Source organism: Melitaea cinxia, chromosome 25 (assembly GCF_905220565.1).
Source record: "Melitaea cinxia chromosome 25, ilMelCinx1.1, whole genome shotgun sequence".
NCBI classification, from domain to species: Eukaryota; Metazoa; Arthropoda; class Insecta; order Lepidoptera; family Nymphalidae; genus Melitaea; species Melitaea cinxia.
The window spans coordinates 7,201,399-7,227,488 of NC_059418.1; the positions used below are offsets into that span (position 1 = coordinate 7,201,399).

Genomic DNA, 26,090 nt, shown 5'->3' on the forward strand with positions numbered 1-26,090 from the left:
TTTTTATAATTTTTAGATAAGTTATTTATTTTTAATTTTTTTATGATACAACATTAAAAAAATACATACAACCCTAAATTTTCAACCCTCTACCATCAACCCCTATTTTTAAATAGCGTTTAGCGGCAAGACAACGTTTGCCGAGACAGCTAGTAATTCTATAAACTGTCATTACTATGTACCTTCATATACACTCACCCCAACCCCTTACTTTACCCTACCACATAATAGCCGTACATTAATCAGTACCATGGTTTCCAGTCCACTTCCTGAACAAGGAGGTGATCATCTACCCCGATGACAACCACAAGCCGCCCGTGGGCGAGGGTCTCAACCGCAGAGCTGTGATCACCCTGGAGCGGGTCTGGCCCAGGGATAAGACCGAGAAGCGGCCGGTGACCGAGCCGGATAGGTGAGTGACAAATTTATGGTTATACACCGATTCCTATATTAAAAACGATTTGTTTTAATCGGGAAAGGCTAGTTTTTCAATATGCCGCATTTGATAAGACCGAGAAACGACCAGTTACTGAGAGGTAAATGAACAAAAGAATAATTATAGACTGAAGGAAACATTGTTTTTGTTTGAAAATCGGTGAAATGTAATTAAGAATGTAATTTAAACGTAATATATTTTATCAAAAAATTTTTTTTTGTTTTGTTTTGGGAAAGTAGGTTTTTAATATGCTATCTACGATAAACTACCTATGAACTATAAGATAGACTAGTTTCTATATTCATAAACGATTCGTTTCAATCACGAATGGTTAGTTTCTTATAACGTGTTTGATAAGACTGACAAACGACCGGTTACTGAGCTGGAGTGGTGAGTGAACCAATGAATGGTTATAGAGACGTTCTTATATCTATACTGACTTTATAAATTTTATAATGTGATAAAAAACTTGTTAATAAGATAAAAATAAAATGACATATTTGTTTGTGTGTGTGTGTGTGTGTAGGTTATTGAAAATGGACTACGAAGGTAAACTTCGGCGCGTCTGTGACAAACACGACACCAAATTCATCGAGTATCGTCCGCAGACCGGCAGCTGGGTGTTCAGGGTATGAATGATTATTCACTATCTGTTGTCTCTAAGTATACCTGTGAAATAATTTATATTTTTAACCGACTTTAAAAAAGGGAGGAGGTTACTCAATTCGACCATATATATAAATATAAATATATATATATATATATATATATATATATATATATATATATATATATATATATATATATATATATTTTAATGTATGTTCGGGGATAACTCCGCCGTTTATGAACCAATTTTGATAATTCTTTTTTTATTGGAAAGGAGATATCCCTAGTTTGGTACCATGATAAGGAAACCAGGATCTGATGATAGGATCCCTGAGAAATCGAGGGAAACTCTCGAAAATCCGCAAAACTTTTTAATGAGTGTACCGATTTTGATGATTTTTAATTTAATCGAAAGCCGATGTTTATCACGTGGTCACATTTAAATTTCATCGAGATCTGATTACAACTTTTTGAGTAATCTTTGATAATGCGTATTTACTTGACTATTTTTTCGTCTACCTACGTTGTATTACTTGTCGATATAATTGAAGTCGGTTTTTCTTCGTTTGCCTGCAAACACAATTATAGTATACTTAAGTTTTGTATACAAAGAGTAGAAAGTGTCCAGCTATACAGCTCATCAAAAACCTTCCACAATCGCGCTGGTAAAGCGTATGGTATGAATGTAGCAATTATAGTTCAAAGTTCGACCTCAATGGCGCAAATATCACGGAAGTATGATATGAAGTGAGCAATTACAGAGAAATGTAGCGTCACCCTAATTTAATGCATTTCGATCACACTTTCTGATATATAAAGATTATCCTTCTCCCCTCTACCCTCCATAATAAAAGAAACAACACTGACTGTACAAGTGGTGCAATCATCGCTTGATTATTTATATAAGTGACGTTAGCAAGGAAGTAAGGCGATATCTGTTTCCACGCGTTCGGAAAGTCGTACTGAATAGTGATGTCTAACTATTTAGTATTCGTACTGAATAGTGATGTCTAACTATTTAGTATTTATACCATTGGTCATAAGTTATATAATAATAATAAAATATGTATGTTCATAATTACTTGAGACTCGAAAGGGGTTTAAAAAAATTACGAAATACCATAATAAGGGGGTGGGGCAAGTAAGTTGCAAACACCCTGCAACCTCGATGCCTGTCTGGAAATTTGTATTACGATGCTTGATTTTCCAATTTTTAAGCCGGTATTTTTGTTCGGTTACACTGCGAAAACTACTGAACCGATCGGAATAATACTTATAACATAAGATGCAGCGTGTTTCGGAGAAGGTTTTGGTATATAATATGCTGGTGATTATTATTGGTAGTCTGAAAACTCATCGAATATCACCGAAGGTGTTGAGAAGTTAATAAAACACCACTTGATTTATGTAAGATCCCTTAGCTGTAATTATTAAACAAGCATGAGTCCTCTACCTTTGGAACAGACTGTATGTTAAAGATATTTATTTATTTAAGTGAAAACTTTTTTTGGCGTACCGCACACATATATATATATCGTAGGTAGTAAGTTAGGCTGATCCGTCACGCTCTGACGTGAAAGGCTCGATCGGGTGAACTCGCGACCGCCGAGTGTACCCGAGCGAGAAAGATACAGCTGCTCTTCGTTGTTGTGTCGCTGTGTTTAGTACATTCAATTTATACGTAATAATTGTCATTATTAATTTAATAGTTATTATTTTATTATAAAGTGATTGTGATTGCCAATGATCTTCACTTCTGCCGTGATGTCTTAAGGACTAACTCTATTTTTTTAAATGTATTATGTATCTTCTATATTTTGTAATTAATATTTATGTGTCATAAGCTAATATGTAACATGTTGCAGGTGGAACACTTCAGCAAATACGGCCTAACCGACTCCGATGAAGAGGACGACATCACACCCGACGTGTTGAAGAGGCAATTGGTCGACCAAAGTCTCCAAAAGTCGGCGGCACCGCGTATGTGTCTAAATCAAATCTATGTTCATATTTTAGAGAGGAAAAATACAAACAAGAAAAGTGTGTGTGTGCAATTCACACACGATTCAGCCTATTCTATTCTAGTCTATTAAGAGGGATTGGAGCTTAAACCACAACACTGCTCCACTGCGGGTCGGCGGATATATTCCCTACTATTAATAACGATCGATATCAATTCATTTTATTTGCCTAATATCTATCAATTCTATCAATTTAATTGCCTAAATGAACTGTATTCAAACTTAACACTCCGGACAAATCTCTGCGATTTTTGGACTGTATTACTGTAATTTTCTTTAATGTAAAATGAGTTTAAAAAAAAAATGTATATGATAATAACCGAGACAGACTGATTTCCGTGCTTTCTGAGACACGGTGGGTAGATCCACAAGGACATACTTCCCAACCGGAAAGAAATATTTGTACATATACAAATATCTACCCCGAGCAGCAGTCGAACCCGCAAACCGTTGATGCCTTAAACGACTACATCACTACACCAGAGCGGTTTTTAAAACACACAAATGGCAAAAGTGAAACCTCTGAAAAGTAAACGTGTAAATTGATTGAAATGTAACAACAATTGTTAACAACATAATGACTAGCCCGTTGGTGCAGTTTGTAGTGACCCTGCTTTCTGCTCCGAGGGTTGTGGGTTCGATTCCCACCTCGAGTCTGGGTGTAATATAAATATTTATTCATATATTAATAAGTATGTTTATCGAAAAAAAAAAAAATATGTAGCTATACCAGTCGGCTGTTACCTATAACACAAGCATTAAGTTGCTTACTTCAGGAACAGACGACCGTGTGTGTATTGTGTAAATATTTATATTTATATATTATAATTTACAGCACAAAAACCTCCGGTCCCAGTCACAACGGCCGCACCCACTGTAGGCCTAGGAGGTCTAGGTGGTCTAGGAGGCCTAGGTGGCCTGGGAGGTATGGGACTAGGGGGCCTGGGAAACAACGCCGGGCTCTCTGACGACATGTTCGCCATGCAACAGAGCTCTCTTAACTTGTTGAATGGTAGATTTATATATTATAATTTACAGCACAAAAACCTCCGGTCCCAGTCACAACGGCCGCACCCACTGTAGGCCTAGGAGGTCTAGGTGGTCTAGGAGGCCTAGGTGGCCTGGGAGGTATGGGACTAGGGGGCCTGGGAAACAACGCCGGGCTCTCTGACGACATGTTCGCCATGCAACAGAGCTCTCTTAACTTGTTGAATGGTAGCTCTAGAGGTATGTGTTTTTGTCGTACTAATATTAAATCAAATTAAATAAATAAAAAAGTGTATCTGTGTGCAAACACGCACACTTTTATTTTGATTGGTTGTCTCTCACTAGGAATAATATTCTTTAAAAAAAAAATCTCGTTTCAGTATTCGAAATGGACGCCAACGATGACAATTCCGAAGCACCAAGCCTGTATCAAGATAACAGAGGTACGTGTACGTATTTAGTGTACCGATCTATAGATTGATTAATTAGGCCTATAACGTTCTATTGCTGGGTATAGGCCCCCTACGCGTAGAAGTACACTAGACCGGTTGCTATCAAAGACCTAAATAATTATAATGTCTATGTATATTTCAGCTTACGGTGTGAAAAGTCCCACGAGTGAACTGGCTCGTCTGGAGAACAGACGGAGTCACCACGTCCAGCTGATGAAGGCGTCGTTGTACGCGGATGTTGGTAGGTCTCAGTATTTATTTATTTTCTGCACGTGTGGAGCATCCCACTGCTGGGCATAGGTATATATTTCTGTGTAGGAGAAGGGTCGGAGGTTAATCCACCACGTTGCTCCAATGCGGGTTGGTGGATATGGTCCCTACTATGGAGTAACGATCGCTATCAAGTGTACATGATAACACTGGGGCTGCAGGCTTTACATGCTCTTATGATTTTTGAAGTAATACTTCTTTTATGCACGCTTGACCTGAGGAGTGAGCTGGTGAATGCGGGACGAGAGCGTTACGAAAAGTGTGATCGGACGAGGCGAACGGAGTAAGAGAGAGTTGCGAGCACACATTTTCTTTCTTTCTATTATATCCAGTTAAGTTTCGTATATCTAAGACACAGTGCAGGGCTACTGTGCAGAAGTTTTACTTCAATAGTGTGATCTAAAGTACACTCGATTTTTTTTTTTTTATAATTATGTTTCTATTAAGAACCAAAACTGAGTTTAATTAACATCGTAGTACAATATACACCATTGAGTCATGTGTGGTCTAAACACAAGTCATTATCGCCGAGTTGCACGAAAAAAAAAAAAATTAAGTAGTGATTAAACTAATTTAATCGCGAGAATTGTATGAAATTCTTGTGATTAAATTAGTTTAATCTCTACTTAAATTTTAATTTTGTTTCGTGCAACTCGGCGTAAGAGTGGCCTAAAACACACTCGTTGTTTTCTTTCATCCATTAATCAGTTTGTACCGCCGTACAGAGATGGAGGCCGACGACGCGTCCCAGTCCACGGGCGACCAGCTGGTGCCGCTCGCCGCCCCGCCCTCGCCCGCCCCCGCCGCCGCGCCCGCCCCGCCCACCCTGCTGCGGCCCGCCTCGCCCGCGCCGCCCACCACTGCGGGTAACGCCCACCTACTGCACACTACACACATAGGAAATTACCTGCTCAAATATGGAGCAGCCCGACTGGGGTGGTACCTCGACCTTACCTCATTCGTCTACATCATCACAGGAGCCTTTCGCAGTCCACTACTGGACATGGACCTCCACAAGTTCACGCCAATAATGGTTTGAATTCATGTGTTTTGCTCATAGTCACCACGCTGGGCAGGCGGGTTGGTGACCGCAGGGCTGGCTTTGTCGCACCGAAGACGCTGCTGCCCGTCTTCGGCCTGTGCATTTTAAAGCCAGCAGTTGGATGGTTATTCCGCCATCAATCGGCTTTAAAGTTCCAAGGTGGTAGCGGAACTGTGTTATCCCTTAGTCGCCTCTTACGACACCCACGGGAAGAGAGGGGGTTACAATCATAGCTCATTCCTACATATTATCTATATTACATCAGACAGCTGTTACCTATAACACAAGAATTAAGTCGCTTACATTTGGAACTGAGTACTCAGACAGGCTACTTTCGACTAGCTCGTTGGCGTAGTTTGTAGTGACCTTGCTTTCTGCTCCGGGGGTCCGATTCCCACCTCTAGCCTGGATGTTATATACATTTATATATGTATTATTTATATGTATGTTTATCGAAAAAAATATATATGTAGCTATACCAGTCGGCTGTTACCTGTAACAAGCAATAAGTGTTGTAAATATTTATTATATAATTATTTATTTTTTGTCTTTATTAATCAAAATAACTGTTTTTATAGTAAAATACAATAAAATTCATATAAAAATGCTTCAATTTTCAGAAATCGTAATGCGGCCCCTCATCATCCGCCCTCACACGATCGTTTTGAACTATCACAGAAAAGTTCCGCCCTTCAAGCACACGATAGCCGGTGGGTATTTAACTGTTTGATAATATAAAAAAAAAATCTGACAGATGTCGGTACATGACAACACTGAGATTGACACAGAACATGGCTATCTTAGCTAGGAACCAGTGTTGTGTTTCTGTTGGTGAGCAAGGTGTCCAGAGCTCCTGGGGGGATTCTGGTGTTGCAGACGTCTATAGGTTACGGTAATCGCTTACCATCAGGTGAGCCGTACGCTTGTTTGACGACCTGGTTGTATAAAATTTAAAAAAAATAAAATAAGAGAAATGCTTACATTATAGAGATATGTAAGAGGAGGTTATAGATATACGTTTCAGAGAGTTTTTTTGAAGTAAGACTTCTTTGCTTACGCTTGACTTGGGTAGTAAGCGCTCACAGTGTCCGTGGGCGCTCTATAGACGAAGGCGGGCCGCACATGGCGGGCCAACCGTCGCCCCGCTATGGCGATGAGGGCGCCGCTGGGTTTTAATGAGTAGTGTGGGAAGGAAGCTGGTGAATGCACGACGAAGGCGTTACGGAAAGTATAATCGGGCTAGGCGAACGGAAGTTGAGAGGAAAATTTAAGTTAGGTACAGCTAAAGAAGTTTTACTTCAGTCGTGTGGTCTAAAGCATAATCGTTTTTTTTTTATCTGGCTTTTTTGTCTCCCGGCCTACACTAGGTACATTATTAAATTTATTGTACTACTAGCGACCTCTGTCCGTCCAAATTTTTTTATACGATAATTACCAACATATCATATCACACAAGCACGCACGCATTCACAAAAACATTCTTGATCACATTCACTCTCTTATAAAGCGCAGTTTAATTACTAACAAAATTCTGTTTTTTATAAAATCGTGTCATATTGTTGCCGTTTGTATGAAATCTTAGTTAAAGACTTGGGAAGACGCGAGTCATTCCCACAACAAGTATCTACGATAACTTATTGGGAAGACTCAGTGTAACTTATATTGTAAACAGATTTCATGAATAAAGATATTATTATTATTATTATTATTATGACGTTGTATAATCTCGGCTAGTAACCATTAAGCCGGGTAGTCGATGACACGGGCCTAGGCCAAATGTACATCAACGGGTTAGCAAATAAAGGGTTATTAAATTTATATACATTATATTTCATAACCGTTAGTGTGACAGTTTATATAAGTGTTAGTCTTTAGTCGGATGGGTTGGGCTCACTTTGGAGAAATTTTCTTACCAATCTGCATGTGTTTAGAATTGCTGCTTTTTGTAATAATTGGTAAGTGCTCGCTGGTAATTTTAGTGTTTGTAGAGACGTATGTAGTTGAGTAGGTATAACTCCTGTTGTGGAAAGTACTATTGGGACTATTGTAACTTTTTGTAAATGCCAAATTCGGGTTATTTCATTTTTTAATTCGGTATATTTAGATAGTTTTTCAGCTATTGTTGATTGTAAATTATGTGTGTTAGGTACTGCTATGTCAATAAGAAAACCAGTCTTGCTTATTTTGTCAATTAGTGTTATATCGGGTCTATTAAAATGGATTGTGCGGTCTGTAAGGATGCCTCGGTCAAAGTACAGTCGTGTAGTGGAGTTTTCTAACGCGGGTTCTGGGGTGTATTTGTAATATGGTAATAATGTGTCTGTTAATTTACATTCATAAGCAAGTTTTTGGTGTATGATACTGGCTATTTGATCGTGTCTGTGTTTATAGTCTGTTTGGGCTATTGATTTGCACGCGCCGGTTATATGTTGGATAGTTTCTGGATTACTGTTACATTTTCTACAAGAATCAGTGGTGGTTAAATTTTTAATTATATATTTTCTATAGTTTTTTGTTTCAATGACCTGATCCTGTATAGCTATCATGAATCCTTCAGTCTCTGGGAAGAGTGCACCTCGATGAAGCCACTCGTTCGACGCTTCTTTGTCGACGTTTGAAAGGCATAGATCCTGGCGGTGTCTTCCGTGTAGAGATTTCTGGGCCCATTCTGTGATTTTAGTTCTGTTGTCAATTAGTGTTTCATTTTTCTGAGCACTTCTAATTTTAAGGTTAAGAGGCGTAAATGCTTGATCCATTTCTGTTATTATTTTATGAAGTCTGGAATATTCTATTTTTGCAAAAAAGTATTTTCTGAGAGTAGAAATCTGTTTATTGTGTAAATTTAAAATATCTACGAGGCCTCTACCTCCTTCTTTTCTGGGTAGTGTTAGTCTTTGTAAGCATGATCTGGGGTGGTGTTTGTGGGATTTAGTCATGGTGGTGTTAATTTATTATTATCATTATCATATACTAAAACCTTCTCCGAAACACGCTGCATCTTATGGTATAAGTATTATGCGGATCGGTTCTGAAAAAATGTTGCCATATCTGTTGGCAACTGCCGAATACCTAATAACACAAACAAGTTGCTTACCGTGGGAACAGACAGACCGTATGTTTATGTTGTTAATGTTTATTATTATTATATCATCCTAGGTCGTCTAGACGCCGCCTGTATCGCCGACCTATCTGTGAGCCGCGCTCGCCATAGTCGCATCGGTTTCGGTCCAGCCGGGGCCCTCGCCTACGTCACTACATATGACGCTATCAACGATTTGCCTAAAAGTAAGTACTAATATAGTTATAATATTGAAATAAGTTGCTTTTTCGTAATGTCATGTGAGGTATCACGAAATATTACTAAGGGAGGGACGCTGTACCGTCGTGATTGATGGAAGAAATTATTTTTTGCGATAAGGCCACCTTTTGTACTTTTTTATACGGACTTCCAAAAAAGGAAGGTTCTCAATTCAATTGTATTTAAAGAAGCGTAAGCGTAACTAGTGCTTTTCGAGTTATATCTATCCAATAGTGCGCATTTACTTACTAATTACTACTTTTTGAGTAATCTTCGATAACGCGTATTTACTTGATAATTTTTTTGTCTACTTATGTTGTATTACTTGTCTTTGTAATTACGTAGGGTGCCTGAGCCTTAGCGAAATGTTTTATGTTTAAATGTTAAAATTAGAAAGAACTAAAGGTTCAAGATGTTTATTAAATTTAAATGTTAATAATGTTAATGAGCGCATCCGATTAAAGACACGGTGAAATATGTACTGAAGTAACATGCACGGCGTTGGCCTAATTTAATTAGTGTGGCGCCATGCGCCAACACCTAAATGCTCGGTAATTGACCGAACAATTGAAGTCGGTTTTTTTCTTCGTTAGCGACAAATACAATTATGTTTTTGTAATCTTTTATATTATTATTATACACATATGTACTAATGGTATGTAATTTGTTGCAGCTGCCAACCTAAGCCAGCTAGGCACGTACGTACGCGGTCGAGGCGAAGACGACTGGAGCGAGCCCGCCGTGGCGCGCCTGGCGGTCGGCCGGGCGAACTGTAACGGCACACAGGTTCGTACCACTGTTACTACACGTTACTGTTCTCTGCTTGACTTGGGGAGTAAGCTGGTCTATGCGTGCGTACGTGCGTGACTTCCTGTGCGCTTGTGTGAGTGCTTGTTTGTACGCGTGCGCGTATTTTTGTAAGCGTGCGCGTATGTTTGTGCGCGCGTGCGTATGTTTGTGCGAGCGCACGTGTGTGTGCTTGCGAGCGTGTTCGTGTGCGTTTGCGTGCGCGCGTGTACGTGTCAGTGTGCGTGCGTGCGTGTGTGCGTGTGCGTGCGTTTGTGCGTGTGTGCATGTGTTCCTTCTGATAAGTCGTAGGAAGGTAGTCTGTTGCGATTTGTTCTATCGACAATGCTCACGGTTTCGTGATTAAGGTCGTAAGCGCAGATAATGTGTTCTACCTCATTCCCTCCTATACATTTATGTGTTTTTCTTTGTCGTGAAGCATCAAGCTTCAAATCACAACGATTCTAAAGAAGTTTCACTTCAAAAAAAAATAATAGAATAAATGCGAAAGTAATGGATACAGATGAAAGCATACAACTTTCAATTGAAATGAAATGCGGAAATATGTGAGGATAGATAAATTTTTGATCTCCTTCACTCAGAAATGACATCATTAATAATTTATTTCAGGACATCCTCTCTCGTCAATTAACCAGTCTCTTCGAGTTCTCGACATTCGACGAAACGGACACGACGGGACCCGACGACTGTCCTCGACTTATAGTGAAGGGGTCGCCGACTGAAAGGCTACAGTTGCTACAGAGGTTGCTGAAAGACGCGATCGATTGCAAGGATCAAGTTAATAGTGTGAGTTGAGCTGTTTTGTATGCGGTATTTAGATGGGAGCTCGGTCGCTTGACCTTAGACAGTGGGATGCTCCTCGACTTCGTCTCCTTCCTGCAGACGTCGTTGAGATTTGACTTGGTCTCATTGTGCGTGCCTTCCGACGGGGCCGATAGGTCCCCACTAAGATGCCGGCGGAAAACAGATGGTGGTGGTATGTAGCCGGGAGGTATTATGTAACTACTGTTATCGACTGAGGGCTTTCCAAATAATACTCACGTATCAATCATCACTTTTGTATTTATTCTCTAAATATTTTCATATGCTTAAATCCAATACAATATATTTTTTTTTTCTTTTAACAGAAATAATCTTTCTCACTACTCATTCCACATTCGTCTTGCCTCCTAATCACATATTATCCTCCCGAGTCCATATATTTTTTTTCATTTCTACCCACAAAACAATACTCATATATTTTAAAAAGTGTTGCAATAGTATAAATTTAATAAATATTCAAAACAATATTTTTAACACTACCAATACAAAAAAAAAACTGGTTTATTGTTTGCAAATAAATATGTTTAACTAAAGTAAAGAAGAGCAGGAAATATTCTTTTCAAAATCTGGAGCAGCCCGACTGGGGAAGTAACTCGACCTTACAAGGAGATCGCAGACAAATACAAATAACACTGCTCTCGATTACGGTTGTGTTCCTGTGTGAGTTAGGTGACCAGAGCTCCTAGACTTGGTCGGGGGTAGGGTGCTTTTGTTGCAGGCGTCTGTAGGCTACTAGTATCGTCTGTGATCTTCTGTAAGGTCGAGGTACTTAGGGATTTATGGTACAGTGCTGTACTCTCAATAATAAATTCATTTGGGTGCCCTTTCTGATTCTTATTTGTCCACTTGTTTGTGATGTATAGTGTACGGCTTATATGTGAGTGAGAGACGACATATGAGGCGAGGTCATGAGGTAAACCAAACCGATCGTCGATCGTTTTGGTTACACCGTAAAGCTACCGAAATTCGATCTACTGTTTATTAATATTATTCGGAGTATAATATAGGCAGACGTACAGACGTCATATGTGCCGTATGGACGTCTAAAGTATGGTCAAATAGAACTTTCGTAAGAATTAAACTGAGGTAGGGCACAGCAGGAATTTCCTGCTCAAAATATGGAGCAGCCCGACTGGGGTAGTACCTCGACCTTACAGAAGACCACAGCTAAATAATACTCTTTCAAGCAGTATTGTGTTCCTGTTGGTGAGTAAGGTGACCAGAGCTCCTGGGGGGATTGGGGATGGGGTCGGCAACGCGCTTGCGATGCTTCTGGTGTTGCAGGCGTCTATAAGCTACGGTAATCGCTTACCATCAGGTGAGCCGTACGCTTGTTTGTCGAACTAGAAAAAAATAAAATAACCTACATTAGAGGAGGTTATTAGATTACAAAGGCAATCTCATTGTTGTATGTGCGGTAACCCGTTCATGTGATATTATTATTTTACTGTGTGTTTTTTATGGTATCAATGATTTTGAAGATGTTTTATCGTTTTCTCGCAGTACGGTGTGTCCAGTGAATACTATTTGCAAGTTTGGAAGCTCTGCGAAGCCCTCTGGGGAGCCGATTTGGAAAATGACGGTAAGAATCTGTTATATATCTTTTCATTAATATTTCGTAATATAAAAAGTTAGTAATGCTAAAAAATGTATGATTAACATTTGGAGCTACACAGAACTGTAATAACTTATTGAATCACATGACAAGGTGTCCTTATCTCAGACTCTTACAGATTTTATTTTGTTTATTCAATTACGTTAGCAAATTAGGGCACGTTCTGTTGGTAAAAGAATTTTCAAACTTGGCTTGGTGGCTTCAGAGATTAGCTCCTACAAACTGTCAACTAACTAAGGTAGGTTGCAGCAGGAAATTTCCTGCTTAAAATCTGGAGCAATCCGACTAGGCTAGTACCTCGACCTTACAGAAGATCACAGCTAAATATTACTGCTTTTAAGTAGTGTTGTGTTCCTGTGTAAGGCGATCAGAGCTATTGGTGTACGGTTAGTGTTTGCGATGCTTCTGCTGTTGCAGGCGTCTATAAGCTACGGTAATCGCTTACCATCAGGTGAGCCGTACGCTTGTTTGCCGACCTTGTTATATAAAAAAAAACCTGGAGTATTGGGAGTAGGGTCATCTTCCCGTTGTATTGCTAATGAGTGTAATTGAAGTCTGTTTTTTAACCGACTTCCAAAAAAGGAGGAGGTTCTCAATTCGACTGTATTTTTTTTTATGTTTGTTACCTCAGAACTTTTGACCGGGTGGACCGATTTCGACAATTTTTTTTTTAATCGAAAGGTGGTGTGTGTCAATTGGTCCCATTTAAATTTATTTGAGATCTAACAAACAATTTTCGAGTTATATCTAATAATGCGTTTTTACTTGACGCTTTTTTCGTCGACCTACGTTGTATTATGCCGCATAACTTTCTACTGGATGTACCGATTTTCACAATTCTTTTTTTGTCGGAAAGGAGATATCCTTAGTTTGGTACCATGATAAGGAAACCAGGATCTGATGATGGGATTCCAAAGAAATCGAGGGAAACTCTCGAAAATCCGCAATAAATTTATACTGGGTGTACCGATTTTGACTATTTTTTCGTCGATCTACGTTGTATTACTCGTCGATGAAATTGAAGTCGGTTTTTTTCGTTTGTGAGCAAACACAATTATTATTTATTTACTAGCGGCTCGCTCCGGCTTCGCACGGGTATAAAATATATAGCCTATGTCATTCACTGAAAAAATGATTAAAATCAATCCAGTAGTTTTGATTTATTCATTACTGAATGCATAAAAAAAACGCGTCCGATCGCTGCTAAATTCAAAGTGCTACAGTCCTTGAACGTCCCCCCGACGCGCTATTTGTAGGCACGCTCCCGCCGGCCCGGCCGGACGGACCCGCCGCAAACGCTACGTCCCGCAATTTTTAAATCTGTAATATCTTCGAAAATATTCATTTAAATCATATGCTGCAAAGAGCCATATAGATCTATATTAAATCAACATTGTATTTAGGGTATAAACGCCGAGTTGCACGAAAATAAATTAAAATTTAAGTAGTGATTAAACTAATTTAATCGCAAGACTTGTATGAAATTCTTGTGATTAAATTAGTTTAATCTCCACTTAAATTTTAATTTTGTTTCGTGCAACTCGGCGTTAATTAGATAGGGGTTAATGCTCTATTGGTTAAAATCGCTTCGAAAATTAGCCATTATTTGTCGTAAAAAGTAAATGACAAAAATATGTTATTGTGGGATATTCATAAGAGATAGACAAATACCATAGCGGAGTTTTCTGTAGACCTTTTCAATGTGTACAATACTTAGTACAGTATTTTGAAATCTCGTTGGGTTCAGGCTGCGTTTGCAATGTAAGCGGAAAATATGTAATTACTAGCTGTGCCCGCGGCTTCGCCCGCGTTGAAATTAGTGTGTCACAAAGTTTTCCCGGTAAATTTCCAGTGAAACTCTCATCAAAATCGGCTTAGCCGTTCCGTAAACCTTCCTCTTGAAGCTCTCTCTCCAATGGTGAAACCGCATGAAAATCCGTTCTGTAGATTTTGAGCGAATTGATCACATACACTTTTGGGGACTTTGTTTTATAGTACACTAACTGTTGTCCGCGACTACGTCCGCGTGGTTATGAAGATATGCATTACTATTAAGATGGTGAACGCAAATTATTTTTTTTATTTCAGTCACTTGAAATGCTTATCAAACTGAGTAACTTTTTAAAAGGCACAATTTAGTATAATTTAATAGTTATTTTTATAAAACCTCTCTATACACCACATTTTTAGTTTTGTTTTCAGGCTGTATATCTTTCATACAAACTATCAACCCTAATTAAACCCCCTTAGCGGTGGAATATTGTAAAATCCGTTCTTAGCGGACGTCTGCTAACTATAATCTACCTCCCTGCCAAATTTTATCTTTGTCCAACCTGGATGGATAGACCATCCAGCGGTTTTTGAGTTCTCGTGATGCGTGAGCTATTTACCTTTCTCTTTTATATATATAGATAACGATGCATTATTTAGACACCTTCTCACCATCTAAAGAGCGTACATTTTATATTTCAAGTCTCTTACTTCAAAAACATAGGACTTTCATACAAACTTCCAACCCCCGTTTTATCCCTTTAGGGGTCGAGTTTCGTGAAATCATCTCTTAGCGGATGTTTAGGCCCTATAAGGAACCTACCTGCCAAATTTCAAGTTTGTAGCTGTTATAGTTTCGGAGATTTCGTGATGAGGGAGTCAACCTACCATCCCCCGTTTTAACCCCAAAAAGGAGTTGATTTCTAAAGATACATTATTTGGACACCTTCTCACCATCTAAAGAGCATATATTTTAAATTTCAAGTCTCTTACTTCAAAAACATAGGACTTTCATACAAACTTCCAAACCCCGTTTTATCCCCTTAGGGGTCGAGTTTCGTAAAATCATCTCTTAGTGGATGTTTACGCCCTATAAAAAACCTACCTGCCAAATTTCAAGTTTGTAGCTGTTATAGTTTCGGAGATTTCGTGATGAGGAAGTCAACCTACCATCCCCCGTTTTAACCCCAAAAAGGAGTTTATTTCTAAATATACATTATTTGGACACTTTCTTATCATCTATAGAGCATACATTTTAAGTTTCAAGTCTCTTACTTCAAAAATATAGGACTTTCATACAAACTTGCAACCACCGTTTTACCCTCTTAGGGGTCGAGTTTCGTAAAATCCGTTCTTAGCGGATGTCTACGCCCTATAAAGAGCCTTCCTGCCAAATTTCAAGTTTGTAGGTGTTATAGTTTCGGAGATTTCGTGATCAGTGAGTCAACCTACTATCCCCCGTTTTAACCCCAAAAGGGGGTTGATTTCTAAAGATACATTATTTGGACGCCTTCTTATCATCTATAAAGCATACATTTTAAATTTCAAGTCTCTTACTTCAAAAATATAGGACTTTCATACAAACTTGCAACCACCGTTTTACCCTCTTAGGGGTCGAGTTTCGTAAAATCCGTTCTTAGCGGATGTTTACGCCCTATAAAGAGCCTTCCTGCCAAATTTCAAGTTTGTAGGTGTTATAGTTTCGGAGATTTCGTGATCAGTGAGTCAACCTACTATCCCCCGTTTTAACCCCAAAAGGGGGTTGATTTCTAAAGATACATTATTTGGACGCCTTCTTATCATCTATAGAGCATACATTTTAAATTTCAAGTCTCTTACTTCAAAAACATAGGACTTTCATACAAACTTGCAACCCCCGTTTTACCCCCTTAGGGGTCGAGTTTCGTAAAATCCGTTCTTAGCGGATGTCTACGTCCTATAAGGAGCCTACCTGCCAAATTTCAAGTTTGTAGGTGTTATAATTTCGGAGATTTCGTGATGAGTGAGTGACCTTTCGCTTTTATATATATTATAGATTTACGACATCACATGAGAAACCTCAAAAATAACAGTATTTCTCCAATATTTAATGGATGTTATTATACATATAAACCTTCCTCTTCAATCACTCTATCTATTAAAAAAAAACCGCATCAAAATCCGTTGCGTAGTTTTAAAGATTTAAGCATACAAACGAACATAGGGACAGAGAAAGCGACTTTGTTTTATACTATATTTATTTATTACATGTCTCTGTGTGTATTATTTTCAGGTCTACCGGGCACAGATGAGAAGTCAATAGTGTACAGACACAAGCGCCTGCTGGAATGGTTGAAGGAGTCAGTTTCGAGTATTACTGACAAAGACTTAGCTGAGACCAGAACAGGGGAGCCTGAAGACGGTATGTTTGAAAGGAAATAAAAGAAATAGTAGCGCTGGCAAGTGGTTTCACTCGTGTCGCTCCCGATTCCGTAGGAGTGTCGGGATAGTTAATATCCCATGGGGTTATTCTAAATCTTCAGCTGTTTGTGTACGGAGGTTCATTAGAATAATTTCTGTAATTATGACGTGATAACGTTTTATAAATCGATGAACACCGGCTGCACGCACGAAAAAGTGTCACGTTCCGCCTGAGCCTGATCGTGCAAGCGAGAGCGCGGGACAAGCGATAGAGAGGCACGATCGGCCCAAGCGTTGGCTTGTGACACATTGATCTCTTTTCGCGTGACGTCAGAGCTAGCAGTTCGAAATAATTCAGTGATCATATTTCCCTTGCGATGCTTTTGGTTTTGCAGACGTCTATAAGTTACGGTAATCGCTTTATCAGGTGAGCCGTACGCATGTTTGCCAACATAGCTGTATAAAAAAAGTTCTCTTGTAAATGTTGTCACTCTGTACTTTGGTGTGCCATAAATACTACTTATATCGTATTGTATTTATATACATGTATTTTTCCAGAAACCGACGGTCACAGCAGCAGGGTGTGGTCTCTAATAGCTGGTGGCCGTATTCTCCAGGCGTGTACCCTGGCCAAGGAGAATGGGGACCTTTACATGGCAACGCTGCTGGCTCAGAACGGTGAGGCTTGCTTGCTGTTGACAGTTTATGGAACTTACTCTTAATTAAGGGGTGAGGGTCGAGAGTGCTTGCGGGTTTCGGAATATCATCACGAAATATCACCAAGAGTGGGGGGGGGGGTTAATAATCTAATTATCTCATCACGTGTATTTATTTTAACTGCACAAAAAAGTATTATAACAAAAACTTTGCAATCTTAATTAATGTGTGCACATTTTTATCGCGGTGTTTAATTTTATCAAGTTTAAATAAGTTTTATACTTGTATTTCAATATAATATTCTAAAAATGTCATTTTACTTGGCCCAAAAAAAAAAAGAGTGCTTTATGATTGTCTATTTATTGGTTATGAGAGTCTGTGTTATGATTTTAACTGACTTCAAAAAAATAGGGGGGTCCAATTCGATTGTAGTTTTTTTTTTTATCTAAAGGTGGTGCGTGTCATGTGGTCCCATTTAAATTTAATTGAGGTCTGACAAATACTAAATGACTAATCTGACTAACACGTATTTTCTTGACAATTTTTTTTGTACCTACATTGTATAATATCGCATATTTTTTCAATTGGTGTACCGATTTTGACGATTTTTGTTTTAATCAAAGCTGATACTTTTGCTCTTATTTAAAATTTGATCGAGATCTGATGAACACAATTATAATTACTGTTTTCTATCATAGCCGATTAAAACATTAACTAAATTCACAGATGACCTCGCCTTCAAGTCCCTGATAGCTCGTCAGCTCCGCGTCTGGCAGCAGTGCGGAGCCCTGAACCTGATCTCCAGCAGCCGCCTCGCAGCCCTACACGCGTTGGCAGGTCTTCGCCCTCCGGATCACTTGCAGCAACTCGACTGGTTACGAGCGTTCAATGTTACGGCTCGGTGAGTATTTTAACAACTTCAACTGAGGTAGGGCACAGCAGGGAACGTTCTGCTCAGAATCTGGAGCAGCCAATCTGGGGAATTACCTTGACCTTATATAAATACTTTATTGCACTCAAAAATACATATAAAACATAAAATAATAGTAAGGTTTATGGCAAAGGTGGACTTATCTCTGAAAGAGATTTCTTCCAGTCAACCCGTGGTCATGAGTAAGTGTTTCATATAGTGAGGCAAACAGTGCAAGAAGTATTAGAAGATCACAGCTAAATAATATTGCTTTCAAGCAGTGTTGTATTCCGATGGTGAGTAAGAGAGCTGCTTGGAGGATTAGGGATAAGCTACAGTGACCACTTACCATCAGGGAGCCGTACGCTTGTTTGCCTACTATCACGTATAAAACAGTTTTTCAGTTCAAGCCAGTAATCCTCCAGATTAGCGTGTTAAAACAAGTAGTCTTTAAGTTTATAATCTTCTAATATATAAAATTCTCGTGTCATGGTGTTAAACATTGAACTACTCCGAAACGGCTTGACCGATTTTAATAAAATTTTGTGGGCATATCGGGTAGGTCTGAGTATCGGCCGACATTTATTTTTCATATCCCTAAGTTATAAGGGGAGGGGGGGATTAAGCGGGTTAATAACATATATGGCAAAGAAACGTTTGCGGGGTCAGCTAGTGTTAATATAGATATTGCACCATCGGTTCAAGTTAATCATATAAAAATTTAAATTTTCAGCTACCTCTGCCCACAAATACCTACGCTGGAGCAGATAGTCCGCACCTACGAGGGTTACTTCACCCCGGACGGAGAGGGTGATCTCTACAGCATCCCGGACGATGAGATGGGAATGCAGTTTCCTACTCCGCCTTACGTCGATCAATATGTCACTAGCACGGTTAGTATGTGTTGTTTGTTATATATAGAAATGAAAATGAAACGACCCAATGTGTCCCTGTTTATAAACTTCTGAACGAGCGGGTACACCCGCTAGATCGAAATTTTTGATATGATGATTTTTATATTCGGTTTAAGCAGAGCTCCTGGGGGGATTGGGGATTGGGTCGGCAACGCGCTTGCGATGCTTCTGGTGTTGCAGGTGTCTATAAGCTACGGTAATCGCTTACCATCAGGTGAGCCGTACGCTTGTTTGCCCACCTAAAGACAAAAAAAAAAAAAAAAAAAAAAAAAAGCAAACCGTGACGCCGTCTACAGTGAGTTCTTTACAGAAATCCGTAACTATTCATAGTTTCGTATTATAATGAAAATTTTTGACAGGAGACGACACCATTCTATTTTAATATGTACGATTTTATTTTTGTGTTACCCACATTAGGAAATCTAAACATTTTTGAATATGATATCAAAAATTGACTGTTCCAGCGGGGATCGAACCTGCGTCTCCGACTGACATATATTTTATTCGCGAGGGGGGGGGGCGCTAAAATGTGGCCCGGGCGCGAGTTAGCTCGCTACGTCACTGGCACTAAATTGGTTAATTCTTTTTCGGTTTGTGGATGGATAGCTTTCCCTATCATGAGTATCAGTCGCTTTGAAGTTTTCACAATAAAAAACATACAACAAATGAGATCCTACTATATTAGTATAATTCTTACTCTTTCACGCTAAAACTACTGGACCGATTTTAATGAGACTCGGTATGTAGATAGCTAGAGATCTAGAATAACACCTTTTATCTCGAGATTCCCACGGGATCGTAATTATGCGGGTGAAACAGAGTGACGCTGCTAGTATTAGTATTAATAAAAGTATGCTCTAATAGCGAGTTCGAATTGGATGTTTGCCTTGTAGGTCTCCACACCGTGCCTCGGAGAGCATGTTAAGTCGTCGGTCCCGTTTTTCATAAATACCCGATTGCGATCGCTACTCACAGTATGAATTTCCGCTAACCCACAGTGGAGCACTGTGGTTGATTAAGCTCTAATCCTTCTCCTACTACACGGAGAAAGACGCCAGCTGTGGCGGGGCTGGGGTGCTACACTGCTGCTTGAGATGTAATTTGAGATAAACTTAATTTTTATTTTTTAAGTAGTGATGATTAAAGGGTGCTCGAGGTCCATTTTAATGAAGTAATTTTTGATTTTTGAATTTGATTGTTGGCACAGAACGGTAAGACTCGACGTGTGCTGGATCTCCGCTACGAGTTGATCCGGGCGAGGGCCTTCAACACTCCCCCTAAGATCAGCCCTGCGACCTATTCGTCAGATCCCTTCGACTGTAGCCTGAGGTAAGATCGAGTATTTATTATAAGTAATGCATAAACTCTTTCAAAAAGACTTAGCCGATTTTTATTCAATTTTTTGCGTATATTAATTTGGTAGGCCTGAGTTCATGGGCTATTTTTTATACACCTGGATGAAATACACTTTTCTTATTATGGCAGAATAGCGTTTGCAGTGCCACCTACCGGGGCGAATTCTCCTAACCATCCATCAACCCATATAAATATATGTATAAAATTCGAATCAAATCGGTTCAGCTACAAGAGTTCAGTGACAAACACACGCACAGAAGAAACATATACCTATATAAAGAAATTCCTATAGAATCTCATTAGTTAAATTATGCCACGCCTGGCTGGCTGTCATTAGAGTTTAAATTAAAAGAGATAAAACGATTTCAGAAGGAATGTTGTGATATTTCATTTTCACACAGGTGCAATGCTGATATACAGGATGACTGGTGAATTACTATCAATATTTGAGGACGTGTTATTTGAGGATCATATATGACGAAAAAAAAATTACATATAAAATAAATATTCATAAACTTCTAAGTAAAGTTAACCAACAGTTATCTCGCTAATTACGCGTCGTCTGGACGCCCTAGCTGTGCAGTCGTCACAAAGCAGGTGTGTAGGTATAGAGATACATTTAGTTATCGCGCGGTCGTTTACCTACGTCCAAACACCGCCAAGTGTTAACAGGGTAGCAGGCTACTTTTGATAAACCAGTATAATCCAGTCCCCCTTCATACTTTAATTTTAGCTTAGGACAGGCAAAAATACCAAAATAAGATTAGGCCGACCCCTTCCCCTTGATAAATATTCCCCCTGATAATTTGATAAATATTAATTTATTACGTAAGAATCTAAACGAAAAAATGAATACACGTTTGGTTTGTTTCAATGTTTATTTTTATTTGTACTTTAGGTAGGTACTAATAATTTTTATTTTTTGGTGGTAATAAACTTTGCTTTTAATTATGATCTTTACTGACATAAGATTTTCAGTCCAGAGGCTTAACAAAAAAAAAAAAAAATAACAAATAAAAGAAACTATTCACACACTTCAATAATCCAATTATTATTCAACTACAATATTAAAATTTATCAACGAAATAACGAATGTTGTTTACGAAAGCAAGTGATCACTAGCCGCGGTGCGGGTTCGTTGCCATGGAAATGGATATCGCTTACGCTTAAGCTCAGCACTCGCGCGGTTGCCCGCGATTTTTCAAGGTATTTTCACTTGGCGCATTTTTGTAATTTTACCTAAGAACTATCGAGACTAAAGACTTGATCGACCCCCTCTCCCCCTAAATCTTCTTACGTAATAAATGAACCATACTTATTGTCTTTTACACGATATAACACGAACGGGTCACTTTTAAGTACTCTGCATTTGTGTATTGTTTTTTTTTTTTTTTTTTTTTTTTTTTTTTTTTTTTTTTTTTTTTTTTTTTTTTTTTTTTTTTTTTTTTTTTTTTTTTGATATCGCAGGGTAACCCATTTACGGGTGATATCCAGGATGCCCGGGTAGGCATTCCTAGACCGTATGTCGGCTTAGCACTTGGGGGTGCACTACCGACCAAAACCCCTGCGGGAGCCTTCAGCCGCTTTAATTGGAGAGTCCCGGATCTGCAGGCAACAGGATCCCTCCAGCGACAGGCTGGCCTTGGCGAAAAGACCAGACTTCTCCTCCATGGGACTGTCCGGCTCACCTTTGAACAATCCCGACGACGCCATGTCTAGCAGGACCGGGTTCCCATCCCGGCCCGACATGGGCACAGGGGCGTTACTGGAAACGCATTAAGTAGCGCCTCCTACGCACCCCCGTTCGTCGCCTGCGGACGGAGGCCTCGTCGGCGGCCCCCTCTCTCATCCGCTCGTCGTTCTCCTTCTGGGACATTACTGTCTCGCAGAAGGAGACCATCGCCTTCCAGGACTCGTCGTCACCGAGCATCGCGGTGATAACGCTCGGCAGTGACAAGTCCCCTCCGAGGACTGTCGTCAGATCGCGACGTAGCGCCGCCCATCTCGGGCACACCTCGAGGGTGTGCTGGGCAGAGTCCACCGCCGCGCCACAATCGTGACATTCAGTCGTCGGCTCCCTTTGGGCCGTCCGACACAAGTATTCACCAAAGCAGCCGTGCCCGGTGAGAACCTGCGTCAGACGGAAGGTGAGGGGTTTGCGCTTACGGCGCATCCACCGCTCAAGGACCGGGCGCAAGGCAGCCGTTACGCGTGGGGTAGACGCTTCGCGAGCGGCATGGCCGCTCTGCAGACAGCGGTAAATGTGTCGCAGAGCCGGTTAGCCGCCTCATCCACCCCAAACTCCAGCAATGGCGGGAGACTCCAGCGGCCAACGATTGCGGCCTCCTCTGCCAGTTCCCGGTTGAGCTTGGAGAGTGCCCAACGTGGAAACTGGCTACACCCCCTGGACAACGTTGACGACGACGATGACGCCGGACGGACGGGAGCTGGAGACACCTCGAACCTTATGTATCGATGGTCCGAGAGAGTCTCCACCTCCGTTTCCACCCTCCACCCCTCCACTCTGCGTGCGATGGCTGGCGTGGCAAACGTGACGTCTACCACGGAACCTCCCGACCAACGCACGCACGTCTGGACTGCCCCCACATTAAGCAGGGATAGTCCGGCAGCAAGCGCCCACTCCTCCACCTCCCTCCCTTTTGAGTTCGTGACCGGATTTCCCCAAGCCGTGGACTTGGCATTGAGGTCGCCGGCTACGAAAACCTGAAGGGGAGCTAGCTGCCCCACCAGCGGCCCCAGAACGTCGAGAAACCGTTCCAGGGCCGCCAGGTCACGATTCGGGGAGAAGTAGACTCCGACGAAAGTCACCTCCCCCCGAACCGCAGCCACATACCCATGTTCTCTCGCCTTGATGACAAGGGGGGGTCCAGCTCCAGGCTTCACCACGATCGCCACCAAGCCCTCGGTGTCTCCCGCCCAGTGTGGGTAAGAAGGCACGGCATATGGTTCGGCGACGATTGCGACGTCAACACACCACTCCGCCATGGACTGCAAGAAAAGGTCCTGGGCCCCAGCGCAGTGGTTGACGTTCGCCTGGAGGACGTTGAGATGCCCGGACATTATTCGGCCATCTCAGCGTCTGCTGTCACCACTTGGTTCCCCCCTTGGGATGTCTGCGAGGGGAACTTCCCGCGAGTTAATGGGGGCTTGCACGCCATGCCCCCCATCACGTGGCCCGCCGGCCTGCCAGCATCCGCGCACACCGCGCAACGAGCGGCGGCCGAGCACCCGGCGGCTTTGTGACCAGCCTGACCGCAGCGATAGCACAGTGTGCTGCGGTCAGTGCCTGCTGGGCACGTGGCACCGACGTGCCCTAGTCCCAAACAACGGAAGCAGTGCCTGGGACGCGCCTGCAGGAGGTGGACGACCCCCCTGCTCCAACCTACCGCTATTTTCCCGGCTTGCAGCAGTTTTTTCCCTACTGCTGCCGGAACTTCAATGTGGGCTGTCCCCGAGCCCATTTGCCCTACGCGGATGTTTCTCACGTGGACTTGTCCCGGAGAACAGCCCCCCTCCTTCGCCACCGCAGTAGCCAAGCGCTCCGCCGTGACCGCGTCGCTCAGGCCTGAGATTCGCATCTCTGCCCGCTTCTCAGGCCGGAGCACCTCCACCTCCTCAGCCAAGGCCTCCTTTAGACGAGCGGCGAGGGCATCGGCCTTCTCCCCACACGTGGAGCCGGTCACCTCGATGAGTCGTGCCCCGGTCGCCGACTGGCGAATTCGAAGCGGGCCTATTCCCAGCTCGTTGATGTCGATATTGCTCTCGGCCTTGAGCAATGTCGACCCGTACGTGGCCCCCCTGGCTACTGCCTCCGGCCGTAACTTAATAATTACGGCCGCAGAGCGAGGGAGCGCCAGCCTAGGCTTCGGGGTCTCCTTCTTGGCCGGCGGCGTTGAGGCCGCCGTTTTTTTTGTCGCCGGATTTTTCGCCGGCGGCGCTGAAGCTGTCCGTTTGTTCGCCGCCGATTTTCGGCGGACGACTTCCGTCCAGCTTGTCCTCGACTCCTCACGGGGTATGGCCACCTCTCCCTCCTTCCGTTGAGTGGCCGCTTGCTTTGAGGTGGAGGGACCGAACGCAGTCCACTCCACCTCCTTAACCTTTCCCTTTCCCTTTCCTTTGCCTTTTCCCTTCCCCTTTCCCTTGCTCGATGCTAGGGGAAGGGTGGGGGGCTCCTCCGAGTCTAATTGGGCACCCACGCTAGCGCTAGAGGCCGCCGTCATTCGGTTTTTGTTCGCACTGGTGGCCCTTGTGGCTCGTGCCAGTGGTCTGCTGTCCCTAGCCATTGGGGTGCCGCAAGGAGGGCCAGCAGGGAGCTGAAGAGCCGCCATGCGGTCATCCACAATGTTGCCGACCATAATCGCTATATCCTGCATTAGGTCGGCAGACTCCTTTCTGCTCATGGATTCAGCCACCTTTTTGCGGCTATCCTCGAACTCCCGTTTGTAAGCGCGTATCTCCTCACGGCACAACTCCAGCTCCCGCGCGAGTCGACAATTGTCCGCCCTCAGCCTTCGCACTTCGTCCGTCTCGGTGCGGACCACTAGGGATTCCAGCACCTCCCTAATGGAACCGGCGGCCCTTCTGATTTTGGCAGCGTAACCACCCTTGAGGTTGACTGACTTCCCAGTCAAGCCGAGGATTAAGTTAAGGTTGGCCTCAGAGGCCACCCTGAGCTCCTCGGCCCCCCGTTCCTCGATATTGTCTATCTCGATGGGGGTCTCCTCCATATGACCCCCCACACCCTGCTCCTTCCTAAATACTCTCTTATCGAGTGCCGCCTCAAACTCTTCCTCCCGGTCTCTCTCCACGCGCTCTCTCAGAGCTGCTCTGGCGCCCCTGAGTGTGGGTGCCTTGCCCCTTTTGGCCACTGGACGGGTTCTACTCCCCGCGGTCGCTCCCGTCCCTGTCTCCGTGCCAGAGTTTTCAGAACCCCCTGAGTAAAGGCGCTTTCGCCCCAGCTCCGACTCAGACAACGAGGTGATGGAAATATCTTCCAGAACTTCGATACCGCCTTCTGCTTGGCCCTGAGAAGGGCCTTTGGGTTGGCCCTGAGAAGGGCCTTTGGGTTGGCCCTGAAAAGGGCCGTTGGATTGGCCCTGAGAAGGGCCGTTGGATTGGCCCTGAGAAGGGCCGTTTGGTTGGCCCTGAGAAGAGCCCTTGGCAACTCCACCTCTGCTCTCGCGTAGAGGAAGCATCGTTTAACAATCGCAGTCACAGAGACAAAATAATCCACAACCAAGTATAGCCTATAGCATTCAGTCACCTGCCTGCCACCTGCGTTACCGGGGTCAGGACAGGGTCCAGGGGAGACGACGAGGACGTAGCTACAAACACTTGGGGACTCCCCCATTTGTGTATTGATAAGCCATACCTAATTACTTATGACAGGTCACATTCACACGAGACATATTATTAGGTATACGCGTAAGATCGATCACTAGGCGCGCGCGCGGGAAGATGGACATACTTCGGCGTACAAACCTTATGGCGGCGCTCGCCCAACTGACCTAGTGACCTACTAAACATTTTTGAATATTGAATTCACATAATTCCTAATTGTGGGTAACACAAAAATAAAAATCGTACATATTAGTGACCTACTAATCGAATTTAGGGGGGAATTAGAATTGGCGGGGGTTGCGGCGGGCGGCGGCAAGCGGCACAGTACAAGGCCAAGGCCGCACGCGCCGCCATTATGGCTGA

At 42.3% G+C, this 26,090-nt stretch overlaps 1 protein-coding gene across 1 annotated transcript in view; it reads left to right on the plus strand.

The window, feature by feature from the left end:
- The window catches only part of LOC123666083 (nuclear pore complex protein Nup98-Nup96), a 64,064-nt gene that overhangs the window by 29,704 nt on the left and 8,270 nt on the right, over nucleotides 1-26,090 (plus strand). The window contains exons 24-41 of the mRNA XM_045600291.1: nucleotides 262-412; nucleotides 963-1,065; nucleotides 2,911-3,025; nucleotides 3,902-3,979; nucleotides 4,159-4,293; nucleotides 4,434-4,496; nucleotides 4,648-4,746; nucleotides 5,501-5,641; nucleotides 6,438-6,527; nucleotides 8,974-9,102; nucleotides 9,789-9,901; nucleotides 10,532-10,708; nucleotides 12,248-12,326; nucleotides 16,402-16,530; nucleotides 17,088-17,207; nucleotides 17,913-18,087; nucleotides 18,830-18,989; nucleotides 20,218-20,339. Of these exons, the coding sequence (XP_045456247.1) occupies nucleotides 262-412; nucleotides 963-1,065; nucleotides 2,911-3,025; nucleotides 3,902-3,979; nucleotides 4,159-4,293; nucleotides 4,434-4,496; nucleotides 4,648-4,746; nucleotides 5,501-5,641; nucleotides 6,438-6,527; nucleotides 8,974-9,102; nucleotides 9,789-9,901; nucleotides 10,532-10,708; nucleotides 12,248-12,326; nucleotides 16,402-16,530; nucleotides 17,088-17,207; nucleotides 17,913-18,087; nucleotides 18,830-18,989; nucleotides 20,218-20,339 (2,179 nt within the window). The remainder of the gene's footprint in view (nucleotides 1-261; nucleotides 413-962; nucleotides 1,066-2,910; nucleotides 3,026-3,901; nucleotides 3,980-4,158; nucleotides 4,294-4,433; nucleotides 4,497-4,647; nucleotides 4,747-5,500; nucleotides 5,642-6,437; nucleotides 6,528-8,973; nucleotides 9,103-9,788; nucleotides 9,902-10,531; nucleotides 10,709-12,247; nucleotides 12,327-16,401; nucleotides 16,531-17,087; nucleotides 17,208-17,912; nucleotides 18,088-18,829; nucleotides 18,990-20,217; nucleotides 20,340-26,090) is intronic.